General features: G+C 35.8%; 1 protein-coding gene across 1 annotated transcript in view; it reads left to right on the top strand.

Moving 5' to 3' along the window:
• The window catches only part of EMB (embigin), a 42,226-nt gene that overhangs the window by 12,622 nt on the left and 14,973 nt on the right, over window positions 1-14,631 (top strand). Inside the window, exons 3-4 of the mRNA XM_063087589.1 lie at window positions 12,960-13,146; window positions 13,373-13,461. Coding sequence (XP_062943659.1) covers window positions 12,960-13,146; window positions 13,373-13,461 — 276 coding nt within the window. The remainder of the gene's footprint in view (window positions 1-12,959; window positions 13,147-13,372; window positions 13,462-14,631) is intronic.

Genomic DNA, 14,631 nt, shown 5'->3' with positions numbered 1-14,631 from the left:
TTTTAACAGAATTATTAAAACAATTACACCTATTTCAAGAAGACAGTTTTGAAATGATGTATTCAAAAACTATGAAAAAACTATTTTAATTGCCTTATTTCTGAATAGGTTAGTCTTAGAAATTGCATTTGCTGAATAATAATGAATTTGTGAAAGTGTAACTGACTTGACTAAGACTAAAGGTTTTTTTTTTTCTCTGTTTCTGATATCACTGGGTTTTTTAAATCGATCTTTTGATAATGAACTATTTTTACATCACTGCAATAAATTTCCCAGTGTCAATATTTGGAATTCATTGCTTGCATTCCCATAGTTAGAGTGTTTTTGTACTGTTACTTTTAGTTTTCTTCCTCCTCTGCATATTATAGTGCTAAGTGTCTCAATCAGTGTGTTGTAGTTTAACCAAAGAGGTTAAGTCAAAGCAGCTGGCAGTTTTTTTGACTAGCCTGATGTTGGCATTGGCTCTTCCATGTTGATCCAGTGGCACATTTTATTTACCGTGTTAAGATGTGAGCAGCTGGCCTGGCAAGGTCTGCATGAGGCACAAAGGTAGCTTAAGCAGACACGGGAGGTAAAGACGTGCAGAACAAGTCACAGTGGAAGGTTTGGGAAGACAGTCGAGTTGCCTAGAGCCAGGCAGGCAAGAGGTCTGGGTTAGGACCACTCAGATTCCAGGGTCAGGTGATTGAGGAGATGGAGTTCAAGAAAGGAAGCAAGAGCCTTGCACTGCTGCTTAGACACATTGTTGCAGACAAGATCCTAAATGACTGCGGTGAAGAGAAAATGTTTATATTTCTCAGAGGCAGTCATCAAATCTGGTGTAAGGACTGTTTTTCTCTGTAAATCCAGAGAAAAAGATGTGAGTCCTAATATTCACAGAGAGTGAGAGAAAGAGAAGGTGGAAGAGGGATCTTCTGTAGTAACACAAGTGGCAGTTCTCTGTCAGGTTTACTCATTAGCGCAAATAATGACATTTTGGGCTGGATAATTCTTTGTTGTGGGGGACTCTTTAAGGCACTATGTTTAGCAGCACCCCTGGCCTTCACCCACTAGATGTGAGTAGCACCTGCTAAGTTGTGATGACCAAAAAGTCTTCAGATATTACCAAATGTCCCCTGGGGTACAAAATTATCCCCAGTTGGAAATTACCCCCACTGTCTATACATAAAAAAGGATAGCTCTGGAAATGTCTCCATCTCCTTATCATGGGAAGACATATGATTTAATGATTGCATAGTTATTATTAATAAAGAATTTAACCAAAAAGTTAGATCTGAGTGCTATGCAGCAGGCACAGGGCTCCCTAATGTAAGTGGGACTCATTTCTTCCTTCCCTCCTGCTGGAGTTCACATCCTTCCTATCTTTGAGAATTGAGTCAAAAGCCACATCTTCAGTAAAGCACATACAAAGAAGTTCTGTTTCTCTTATATGCATTTACTGTTTTGGTTAATTTTTAATTACATAAGTGAAGAAAATGAGTTCATTTTTTAAAATATTTAAATATTATTTCCAGCATTATAGTAAATTAGAGAATCTGAAACCTTCCTGCCATACCTAGGAATAGCTAATACATAGCGAACATTCTTTTCAGTATATTGATAAGAACGCAGAAGTAAAGACAATTTCCATTGATCGAAACCGTTAGTTTTCTTTGTGTTTGTTGCCAAGGCACTTGCATTTTAAGAGCCTCAGAGATATAAAAACTAGGGCTTGAATCCATGCAAGGAGAGAAGTTGGAACCAAAAACTTCCAGAAAGCTGATCCTTCCTTGGTTGTAAACACAGTGAAAGGTTTGACCTGGGGGAAAAAAAACAGCTGATAACACAAGGGATGACAAGTTGGCTTCTTTATTTTAGCTTTTTTCTGCATTAAAAATAATACTCGCATTATTATCTGTCAACTAAAAATAATATTAATAAAAATAATTAAGAAAAAAAAAAAAAAACCGAAAGACTCCCCTGATTATTCAAAGACATGGGCCTTTCCTCTACAAGGTTTAGATTGCAAGTTTACATTTCCTGCATTATACAGGAGCTTCCAAGCCGAGAAATGACACACAAATGACCCCTGGCAGGTGGGATACTACCCCAGGAAAGCAGTGGAAAAACATCTTTGGAAGGATGCATTGTCCACCCTGGCTGTGCAACCCCTACTGAAAATACGTCACCAGAAAGAAATATAAACAATGAAGTAGCCCCTAACACTGAGAGTCAGCTAAGGAGCAGTAGGATCAGACATTCTAGAACCTCAGATAGTAGAAATACCTGGTAGGGACATAAAAGAAGAAACATAAAAAACATGAGAAACAAACATTATACTATTAAAAAAAATAGACAAAGCAGGTTTTAAAAACAGCCACATAGAACTTCTGGAGATAAAATAAAACATTTGAGAGATGAAGTCAAAGCCCTTCTGACCACCCAACACTTCTGTGTCTGTTCTCTCTCCTCTTTTCCAGTGGTAACCTCTGTTCAATGTATGTTTCTTTCACATGCTCTGTGGGAGTGTGTGTGCACGTCTGTATCCATAGAAACTATATAGTATTGTTTTGTATTTTAGAAACTAGGCCTTGAATCCATACGTACATACACAGGAGGATACATCAAAACATTTGTGGAAAAATGGAATTAAAAAGTAATATAAATCCTTCCATAAACCTTTTGAAGTACCTTCACTTAAACTACATAGTATTGTTTTGCATTTTTTAATATAAGTCATATAAATCCATATACATTGTTCTGAAAATTGCTTTCTGCCATTCCACATCAGTTCTTGGAGATCTAGCTATATTACAGAGGGGTCTAGCTCATTTCTTTTACTTGTACGCATGGTATAAGTATACCAGTTTACTCAGATATTTCCCATTAGACCCTCGTTTGCTTTTTTCTATTATAAACCACGCAGAAATGAACACCCTTCATATATCTCTGGGCGTAATTGTGGGTGTTCCTCTAGGATAAATACCACATAGTAGAATTGATGAATTAGAAATTATGTGCATTTTTATTGTAATAGATACTTCCAAATTGCCCTCCAAAATATCTTGACTGTTTGCTCCTTCCCCCACCCATGTATTTGTGTATAATTTATTCTGTATCCTTACTAGTACTTGATGTTATACACTCTTTTGTCTTTTCCAGAGATTGTGTAAAGCTATATCACTGTTTAAAATTTGCATTTGGAGTTGGACGTTCTTTTATGTGCGTGGGTGTGTGTTTATGTGTTTATCTGTTAATATCCTTTATCCATTTTGCTATTTGGGTTTATTTTTTTGTATTTATTTAAATAAGGTAGCTATAAATTTTGGATACTCATTCTGTACTTTTTATACGAGTTGCAAATATTATTTCCCACTTGTCTTTAAATTTTTATGTGGTTTTGTTATTTTGAAGTTTCATTATACATTTTCTCCTATTATTTTCATTCCCTTCCACCCTTCACTTTTTAACCCATGTGGAATATAGTTTCAAGTTTTGCATGTGATAGGAAACTAACTTGTTATTATTTTATGTGGATAGTTAGTGTCTCAACATCCTTAACTGAATAGTTCTTTTTCCTACAGCTTTGAAATACCACCCTAATCATATTTCAAGTCCCATATGCTGTTCTATTTCTCTACTGTTTTAATGTTTTTCAAACTCTTTCTTTCAAACTCTTTTAAAATGATGCGCAAAGTAAGAAATAAATTTTTCCTTGTAACTTGATGCTCACACATGAAACAAAACATTCATCAGCACCTACGCCTAATAGGTGTGTTATATTCTGATAATTTCTCTTCTCTAACAATTCATTAAAAAATAAATCTGGTCATAACTACTAAATTGATTTCCTTACCTACTAATAAGTTTTAGCTTGCAATCTGGAAAATTCTGCATATTTTATTCCATTAACTTCTTGGTTTTCTAGCATCATTAACACATTAAGATTACTTTTTAAAACATTGTAATACATCTTTATATCCTTGTTCTTTCTAAAATAAGTTTTTCTATTTTTTTGGACTTTAATTCTTTCATGTAGACTTTTTAAAATCATGTTTCATAGAAAGTACTTTTGGATTTTTACTGATTCTTCACAAAATCTGTAGATTAATTTTGGGGAGCATTAATGTTTTTGCGATATTGTATTATCACCTGTGATTTAGATCTTGCTTTAGGGTATCTATTGAAGTTAATTGCAGTTATTTATATTTGCATCATCTTTCCCCTGCTAGCATGAACAATTTTTAATTCAACTCTTTATCACATATAGCATACAAAAGTACTGAACAAATTAGTTTTGGCTGGTGAATGAATCAGCTGTATGAGACAAGAACTTTTATACATTTCCTGCATATCTCCTTAAATACTTCCTGCCTAGAATTCCTTCTATACTTCCTGAGGCAGAGTTTTAATAAGCCTAAATCTTCAGTCTTAAGGCAAGCTGTCTTCTCTGTCTAGAGAAATAACTTAGTGTTTTACATACTGTATTCCAGGTGACACTTGCATTATTAAAATCATTTCAACAAAAATTTATTGAGAGCCTGGTTTACAGTGGTGAACAAGGCAGACTTGTCTTTCTGCCTCTTTTCTCCCAATGTCATACAGTTTATGATCCAGTGAAGAGAGGCAGTGAGTACATAAGTAAACAAATTAATTGAAAAGATAATGACAGAAAGTGTAAGTGCCAGGAAGTGAATGAATGAAGACAGTGTGGTAGTGAGTGACAGCGAGTGACTGTTGGGAAAGCAGAGTGCAGTTAGGAGAGCCCTCTCTGTGAAGGAGCCATTTGTCCTGAGACAGTCACTTGGATATGTACTAAAATGCATTTACCTAGGCCTATAGAATCAAAATCTTTGGGAGGAGGCCTGGGTATCTGCATTCTTAGCACCTCAGAAGTTGATACCATGAGATATAAACCACTGATATAGAACTAAATCGCAAGGACTGGCATCAAGGTGTAAGCATCTGCAATTTGGAGAAACTGCTTACCAGAGTAGTGGGTCTTGCTTTCAGTTTATATGAGGTATTTATGAGCCCTTATCTTGATTTGGTGGGTCCTGAGGCCTCTATGCTTAACTCTAACTTGATAAAATACAGTTATTTTAAATAGTTTGTTCCATGCGCTATACCCGTCGTGGGAGAAGATGAGGGGATGAAGAAGCCAATTTCGAATGCTTTCTACACCTGTCCACTCTTCACTCATTGCAGCAATATTTTAATCAGTTTTATATAGTGTGTGTGTGTTGGGGGGGTGTTTCTACTTAAGATTTCCCCTGACTTATTTCTAAAATAGTTCTGCTATTAAAATAATATTGAAAGCCATTGGAATAATCCATTTCAAAATTTAAATGGTTCCTTGTACTGAGGAGTCTAATTATATTACATTTCATTTGCTGTTCCTTTCTTCCATTGCATTAAATTGAATGTGTGCAAAAATGGTTCAAAAGAAGTAGAAACCATAGGTCAAGGTAGAGAAAGCTGAAGTGAGATATAAAAATTGGAGGCAAGTTCTGATGGCATGGGATGCTCTTGATTTGTAAATGCAAAAGAGACAGGGAAAAATATAAAAATGTGATTTCTAGCTCTAAGAACAGCAGTGGAGGACTGGCCATGGAGTGGAGTACACAGGGCCAGAGATTGGCTGGTCTGAGTCCTGAATTGCTGCCCAAGCTGGGACTTTGCTCACCTCATAACCTCTGGCATTGCCATTTAGAAGGACTGAATAGGTGTTATGAATACCATCTCACAGAGTTATTCTGAAGACCAAATAGATCTTTGTGAACTGCCGAATGATATAAGTGCTCTAGAATTCTAATCATTAAGTGGAGAAAAGGTATAGTTGAAGTATCCAGCATAAATCTTTATAGGTATGTGTGGGCTAGGTTCTTGATCTTAAGCACAGAAACAAGCTATAGCTAGTTAAGCAGGAAATAGTTTATTGAATGGATTTTAGCTCTCACAATCTTTGGGAAGACTGAAGACCAAGTTCTGGAAATGCCGAGGACATAAGGAAGATAAACAGCGAGGAACACTGACATAATCTGGTTAAGACATTGCTGCTATCACTAGATCCTTGATATGAGTGCCTAGACTAAAGGCACATAGTAGATTTTTAGTACAATTATTGAATAAATCGATAAATGAAAGGCACATAGTAGGTGTTTGGTAAGTAAGTGTTGAACGAATGGTAAGTGAATAAACAATGCACTCTCATTGCTGGATACTTGCCATTGCTAATGTGATCAATTACTCTGTTACACCTAGGTCCTTATCAGACTCCCTGTAACTTTAAAGCTCTGAGTAGGAGGCTATGATTAGTCCAGTGGCCAAGCTCTAGCCCTCAGAGAGGTAGAGAAAAGGAATGTTTGGCTGTTAGGCTTTCATAGTGAGTTAGAGTACTTTGTTTCTCTCCAAACCTTACATGGAATATAAGGGTGTTCAGATCCTGGTTGTCCAAAAATATGATAAATGTCCATTGCTACAGTGTTGGGTTAACCTTGTGTTAATTATTTGGAAATAATAGCAACAAACCTATTTGATTACTAAAACAATGTAACCATTTGCTATAGTTTTCCTGTAACTGACATGAACAATAGTTGTAATGTTATTCTGGTCTTTATGTTGTGGAAACAGATATTCAGTTATTGGATTATCACTCAGTGTTATTTCCTCAAATTAAATATTACATTGTTGAAAACAAGAAAAAATATGCAATTCTGAAATTCAAATAGAACGAGATGCCATTTTTCATTCTTCCTTGAAATAACCTTTAATCAGTTTAGAAAGTAGAGAGATAACCATTAAAAACCATTAAATAAACAGTCGTAATGCCTGTTACTAACTGAAATGGAGGGAAATAGGGACCAATAGGAGCTTTGTTTAGTAAAATTCAGCCAGCATCTTCTCCTGGGTAATTGTAGCAAATTTTCCAAAATATTGATAAATCTTTGATGAATTATTTTGGTAAACTTGGCTTCCTTTCTTTTGAGGATGGCTGTATAAGAAAATTCCTAAAAGTTTTAAGACTAGGCTGTGCTCATGTACACCAGCCACGTAGTTTGCAGGTCATGAGGGCTTCCAAAGGGAGGGCTGGAGACACATACATATAGAAAAAGTATATAAAAGCATATAGATACTTTTTTTCTGAAGTTGTGCTTACATATTTTTAGGTTTCTCTGTGCACATTGGTGATTTTATATTTTAAGCTATGGATTTCAGGAACCACTTGTATTTTTTTTTTTTTTTTTTAAATTTTTATTTTGTCGATATACATTGTAGCTGATTAATGCTCCCCATCACCAAAACCTCCCTCCCTTCTCCCTCCCCCCCTCCCCCCCAACAATGTCCTTTCTGTTTGTTTGTTGTATCAACTTCAAATAATTGTGGTTGTTATATCTTCTTCCCCCCCCCCCCCGGTTTGTGTGTGTGTGTGTATGTGTGTGTGTGAATTTATATATTAATTTTTATCTCCCTCCAATAAGTGAGAACATGTGGTATTTCTCTTTCTGTGCCTGACTTGTTTCACTTAATATAATTCTCTCAAGGTCCATCCATGTTGTTGCAAATGGCAGTATTTCATTCGTTTTTATAGCTGAGTAGTATTCCATTGTGTAGATGTACCACATTTTCCGTATCCACTCATCTGATGATGGGCATTTGGGCTGGTTCCAACTCTTGGCTATTGTAAAGAGTGCTGCAATGAACATTGGGGAACAGGTATACCTTCGACTTGATGATTTCCATTCCTCTGGGTATATTCCCAACAGTGGGATGGCTGGGTCGTATGGTAGATCTATTTGCAATTGTTTAAGGAACCTCCATACCATTTTCCATAGAGGCTGCACCATTTTGCAGTCCCACCAACAATGTATGAGAGTTCCTTTTTCTCCGCAGCCTTGCCAGCATTTATCGTTCATAGTCTTTTGGATTTTAGCCATCCTAACTGGGGTTAGATGGAACCACTTGTATTTTAGGCCATATCACATCAGTATTGCACTGATCTGACAGCATATAAATGACTTGTCAGACTATTAAAAAAAAGATGATCATGATTCTACAATATGAGATTTAATTTGGGAGAGAAGTGAAATTACAAGAGTCAAGGAGTAGTGTTCTCAATGTTTTATAAATTTTGGATATGAAGTTTAAGATATTTTGTTCTTAGAGGAGTTATTTTATAAAGTCAGTTCAAATCCATATGATGAGAAACACAACCTGAATGTTAAAAATAGTATTGATTGCTTCACTTTTTTATAGGGGTGTTGGTATCGTGTTAGTGTGGCCTTCTGACTTGCTGTGAGGATTCTGTATGGGACCTCACTGACTACTGTGGTGAAATGAAGGAAAGGTCAGACTGATGGATTCTATATTTCCTATTTTGGTTTCAATCAGAGTGGTCCCATCTTATCAGTTATATAGGTTGCAGTACACTTAATTCCTTTTAGCAGGAGTTTCTGCTTTTAAAACATATTTGTAAACACTATTGCATGCAGGGAATTTTGATTGACTTTTCCATTTTTTATTGTTCTTTTAACAAAAGAGCAAAACAGACTTTTATTTCTAGTGATAAGGTTGAAGAGATTGGATCCTAAAAGGACCCAAGAAGATCTTAATGTCATTTCTCTGAAGACTGCAAATTGCCAAAAGGTCTGTATACTTTTAAAATTTTAATTATGAAAACAAGAAAGCATTTAGACATATAAATTACTATATGGTTTTAAGAACAGTCTTTTTAAAATATATTTCAGAAGTGAAATACATTTCTGTAGTCTTAGTAGATGTCACTGATGTTTTTGTGGCACTGTAAAAGCAGAAATGCGTTGCAATTGTGCAATATTAAGGAAGTTGAAACATTGTCTGTTGAGCTAAATCAGTTTGCTGGCTAACCACAAAATGTTTTAATGTTAGTGGAAAAAATTTTTACATGTTTTTGATGCTGGGGATTTCTTGACAGGAAGGAAAGCAAGCTGCAGAAACACCTGTGAAGTATTACAGGAAACAGCGAGATAACAATTAGGGCTTGCAGGATGGCCTGCCACAAAGAAAGGCTACATTGCAGTTTATATTATGTAAAAGAGTGTTTAATTGAAAACGTAAATGTTTTAAATGTGTTGATCATACGATTCATCCGTCATCACAGTCACATTGGTATATTGCTACATTATAAATTTGTTTCATGTTCTTTCATTTAAAATCTTGATTCAACAGTTTGAAAGTGATGAAGAAGTTAATTCCATTGTCATGAGAATTTCATGTCTTTGAGAATTGGTATATACTGTTGGTTACTAGAATCTGTACTTAGCCACACGGAAATCTGAGAGTCAGTGCTGCCATTATCTTGATGTGTGATCTTGATCTCAATATACAACTCTTAACACCATACGTGATAGCTTCTATTATATTCCCCAGTGAGGTAAATACTGAGTGGAAGAGGGCATTTATTGAGCAATTGCTATATTGTATAGCCTGTTTTAAATTCATGACCTCAGGGATACCTTTCCCACCATTCTATCCAAAGAAGTTCCTTTCCTTACTCTCTACCAAGGCATTCTGTTCTTATAATTTCAAATTACAATTTGAAATTATGTATTTGTTTAGTTGTAAATGCTTTCCTTATGATAGCGCTTTCTATAGTCTCATGAAACAGGTATTGTCCCATTTTACAAATATGGAAGATAGTGTGTTTTGCAAATGAAGGATGTCTAATCAGGGCAGTTAAATAATCTGAGTTTTGCTTTTAGAAGGACACCTTTAGTGTTCTTATAAAACATAGTGTTCTAGTCTACAGAAGTTAGGAGGTCATTTGCCTGGTCCTGGTGAAAGAAAATGAAGGCCAGTAATAAGGGGGATTGGAGACAACTGGGCATATTTGATTGCCCAGAGGTAGAATCAATTGAATACTACTGTGTGTGATTGAGTCAGTGTTATGGGTCAGAGGAAGGGAGGGCTAATGGATCTGCCTTGGATATATTGAGTTTGAAGAACCTATGGGCTATCCAGGCTTAGATGCTCAGTAGACACCTGGAGCTATAGGCCTGGAGATCAAGAGGGCTGTGCTGAATGGAAGTTAAAGTTTTGCAAATAAAGAGTATTAGATGTAATAGTCAAATCCAACACAGGAGTGTCAAATTGAGAGGTAAAGAGGCCAAAGAGCAAAGTCCCAAGGGGCAACAACCCTTGGTAGTTGGAAGGGGGTACTTGGGAGAATTTGGAGTGGCTAGCAAAATTTTTAAAATACACCAGGATAGTGAAATAGAAGCAAAGTAAAGGGAATTTCAAGGAATAGGTAGTCTCTAGTAAAAACTGACATTCTGTAGACATCAAATAAAACATAAGCTCTGGAAAAAGGTCATTGGGTTAAATAATTAGGTCATTTTTAACCTAAGAGAGAGTATTTCTTGTGCTGTGGTGAGGTTAGACTCCCGAATATGCTTACTGAAGTGGGAATGCAGATGAGGACAGAGACTGAGTAGCTAATTCTTTCAAGAAATTCACTGCACTGACGAAGTAAATTTTTTGACAGCCTTAAGCAGGGTACAGGACTGTTTTAAAGATACCCCAGAGCTAAAGGTGAAGTGAGGAAAATTTACAGAAAACATAGGCTCAGGATCAGATGTAGTTGATTGTGAAACATTTTCTCCTAGTACTGGTACCTAGTATAATTTCTGGCATGTAGTAAGTGCTCAGCAAATGTGCTGAAATGTATACATCTCTTCAGTTTTAGTTGCTCAGTTTTTTCCCTATGTAATTGTCTTCTGTTAAGGTCTTTCTGTATGTAGGCTTTTTTTTTTTTCTTTTTACTTTTTCAGGACAAAATTCAATTCAGCAATTTTGCAGTCACACAAGCAGTTATTTCAAGCCTGTGCTCACAAAGCACTTCACACTAGCAGTGCTCCACTGTTTGCAAACTTTGTGCCTGGTCAATGCTTAAGGAAGCATTTTGTAAAGTTTTATATGTAATTAAAAGTGACATATTTTATTTAAGTTCTAGTTTTTTTCTTTCTACATTTTGGCCCTGCAATTCTACTTTTAATCATACCATAACATTATTGAGCAGGAGAAGAGTTTGGGAAATTTGTTTATATAATGCAGTGTTCTCTCTCAGACACAGTTCCTTCCCTTCTAGTTTAGAGTAACTACCACTATTCTGACTTTTATGGACTTCCTTCCTTGTTTGTTTATATTGCTTTATTTTTCAGGCATGTGAATCCCTAAGTATTACAGATTAGTTTTCCTTTTTTAAAAGTATCTTATAATCTTCAGTTTTCCCAAACAGGATTGTCTCTCTCTCCCTTTTAGAAAAAATCAGGTCATTCATCTAGTAGAGTTCTTCTACAGCTGGATCATGGGATGGAGTTTATGTAACGTGTTCTTCCATCCTGCATTTTCTGTGAACGGGGAATTGGATCTAGAGACTTAATCAGTTTTAGGACTCCCCTCCAACTTTCTTTTTCTGACGAGATTACTTCTTAGGTGGTGGATGTTCTTCCCCAAGAGGCATGTAATTCTGTTTTTGATGTGATTTCAGCAGTTGTTGCAAAATGACTAGATCGGTGATTCACTGGGGTTGCAACATCATTGTATTATATTTCTATGATCTTTTCAGTTTATCTGCCGGAATTCTACAAAGAGAAAGTTTTCCTTCTCTACTATGTGATTAGCCAGCGGTACAGTTAATATAGGACAAACAAAGTACATGCTTGATATTTTTTCTTTATTTAACACTGTTCAAAATGAAAGTTGGCTCTATATATATCCTGCATAATTGTGATATATGTATATATAAATAAAAAATATAATATATATCTTTTGTATAGTATGATATGCATATATTATATTTGGGGAGTTAGTGGTTAAGGGCTTGAGGATTAAACTGAAGAGAGAAAAGTCAAGGAGAGGCTCTCACTGCCCTCACTTGACTGGCCCCCAGCAGAAATCTGGGAAACTGGCTCAGGTGCAGGTTCTGGAATGAGCAAGGGAATCCCAATAAACATTTCCTCTACCTTCTTAGGTTGAATCAAACTGACAAAGGACAGATCGGCAAAAAAAAAGACAGATTTAGTGACATATGTACAGGAGTTCACAGAAAAAATGTGGCTTAAAGGGGCAGTCAGAATTTGGGGCTTAATAGGGGATGGGGAGGAGGAGAAAGGCCACTTCTGGGAAAACAAATGACTTTTTGGAAAGGTAAATGAGCTCTCAGGAGTATAGATGGAAGATAGGATAATTTCGTGACAATGTCTGTTTAGGTGTGCTGCAGAGCCTTGTCATCTCTGGTGATAAAGAGTGATCTTCCCTGATTCCTCCTGGGGAGGGGATTTATGACAATTGAGTCCTTTTGGGAGGCTCTGCTTCAGATAAGAAATTTTAGGTATTTATATGCCTTCTGCTCAAAATAATTTTGATGCTACAGTGGCGTATTCTGGACCCCTTATATATGTGTGTGTGTGCGCGTGCATCTGTGTGTATATAAATATATATATATATTTTTTCTTTTAAGGTATAACACCTCATGAATTCATACTGATATTTCAAATGTAGTTAAAATTCAGAACTAGAGAATGCTTGTAAATTTTCTTTCTAACATCTGGATCTTTTTCCAGCCCTACAGGTTCTTAATAAGACTGGGAATGATAGAGTATAGTATATCACTCAAATCCACATTACACACCAACAGTCTTGTAATAACTGCCAACAGCATGATTACTCACTCCATTTTCACCCCACTAGTGTTTGTTTTTACAGTTGTACTGTCTCTGCACCCTCAGAACATATGGCACATGCTTTACAGTATTCTCTCCCCTATATTCCTTTTGGAAACCTAATCTGTGTCAACAGAGGAATAATTCTTCAAACAAATGAATGTTACATTAAGGAACTATCCATAGAACACTGTTGTTAATCATTTTAAATGTTTTATATACTGGATTTCCCCCCAAATGTAACTTTCACAACATTTTGCTTTCTTTTGTGGCTAATAGAACATTCCAGTGTGCCAGTAGAAAAAAATATCACTTTAGAAAGGCCTTCTAATATAGAACTCTCATGCCAGTTTACAACATCTGGGGATTTGAATTCAGTAAATGTGACTTGGAAAAAAGGTGGTGAACCACTTAAGGCTAATTATCTTATCAATGCAACAGGAAACATCCTGTATACCAAATACACGTGAGTATACAAAATTTTACGTTGCTAGCCACATTTAGCTTAATTGTAAATATTGTTGCCTGCTGAGCATTCTTTCCTTTGCAGTCATTTGAATGTTATGCTGATATTCTAATTTGCATATTTACATAATTGTTTCTGTTTTACCTTTTTGATTAATGGCTCTCTTTTCATTTTCATTAAGCTTTTCTGAGAACTAAGCCTGTATTAATAACTGAATTATCTTTAGGTTCGCCATCAATAATAGCAAACAAATGGGAAGCTATTCTTGTTTCTTTGAAGAGGAAAAGGAACAAAGGGGAACATTTAATTTTAAAGGTCAGTATTAATAACTTGAGGAATAATAACTGCAGCATTATGTTTATGTCTTAGGTTTCTGAATCCCCCAATTTTTAAATTACTACAAAAATAAACATAATGCAGCTAGCAGAATATCATATGCTTTCCACTGAATCATGAGAGGTGACCTTGAAACTGGTCTTGCTTCCTCCAATCCACTCCCCTCCTGCTTCCATGTCCCAGTTTAAAGCACAAAATGGTGCAGCCTCTATGGAAAATGGTATGGAGGTTCCTTAAACAATTGCAAATAGATCTACCATACGACCCAGCCATCCCACTGTTGGGAATATACCCAGAGGAATGGAAATCATCAAGTCGAAGGTATACCTGTTCCCCAATGTTCATCGCAGCACTCTTTACAATAGCCAAGAGTTGGAACCAGCCCAAATGCCCATCATCAGATGAGTGGATACGGAAAATGTGGTACATCTACACAATGGAATACTACTCAGCTATAAAAACGAATGAAATACTGCCATTTGCAACAACATGGATGGACCTCGAGAGAATTATATTAAGTGAAACAAGTCAGGCACAGAAAGAGAAATACCACATGTTCTCACTTATTGGTGGGAGCTAAAAATTAATATATAAATTCACACACACACATACACACATACACACACAAACGGGGGGGGGGTAAGAAGATATAACAACCACAATTATTTGAAGTTGATACAACAAACAAACAGAAAGGACATGGTTGGGGGGGAGGGGGGGAGGGAGAAGGGAGGGAGGTTTTGGTGATGGGGAGCATTAATCAGCTACAATGTATATCGACAAAATAAAATTTAAAAAAAATAAATAAATAAAAATAAAAATAAAAAAAAAATAAATAAAAAAAAAATAAAAAAAAAAATAATAAAAAAAAAATAAAAAAAAAAATAAATAAAAAAAATTCTCCTATCAAAAAAAAAAAAAAAAAAAAAAAAAAATAAAGCACAAGTTTTACTTTGAATGGCCAGGCTACCAGGTTATTTATAAATCATACCAGTCTCTTGAATGTATTTATTTATTTAGCCCTCTAAATTCAGAGATTTTATAATAGTATAGTCCTCCAGATTTCTGAGTTACTGTGCTCCCTGCCTGTGAGGATATGATTTGGTGTTCTGTGTCTACGGCTCTAGGAGTTGGGATTTAAGGGAACCA

The sequence above is a fragment of the Cynocephalus volans genome, chromosome 2, assembly GCF_027409185.1.
Source record: "Cynocephalus volans isolate mCynVol1 chromosome 2, mCynVol1.pri, whole genome shotgun sequence".
Classification (NCBI taxonomy): domain Eukaryota; kingdom Metazoa; phylum Chordata; class Mammalia; order Dermoptera; family Cynocephalidae; genus Cynocephalus; species Cynocephalus volans.
This window is presented reverse-complemented; position numbering and strand designations above follow the sequence as displayed.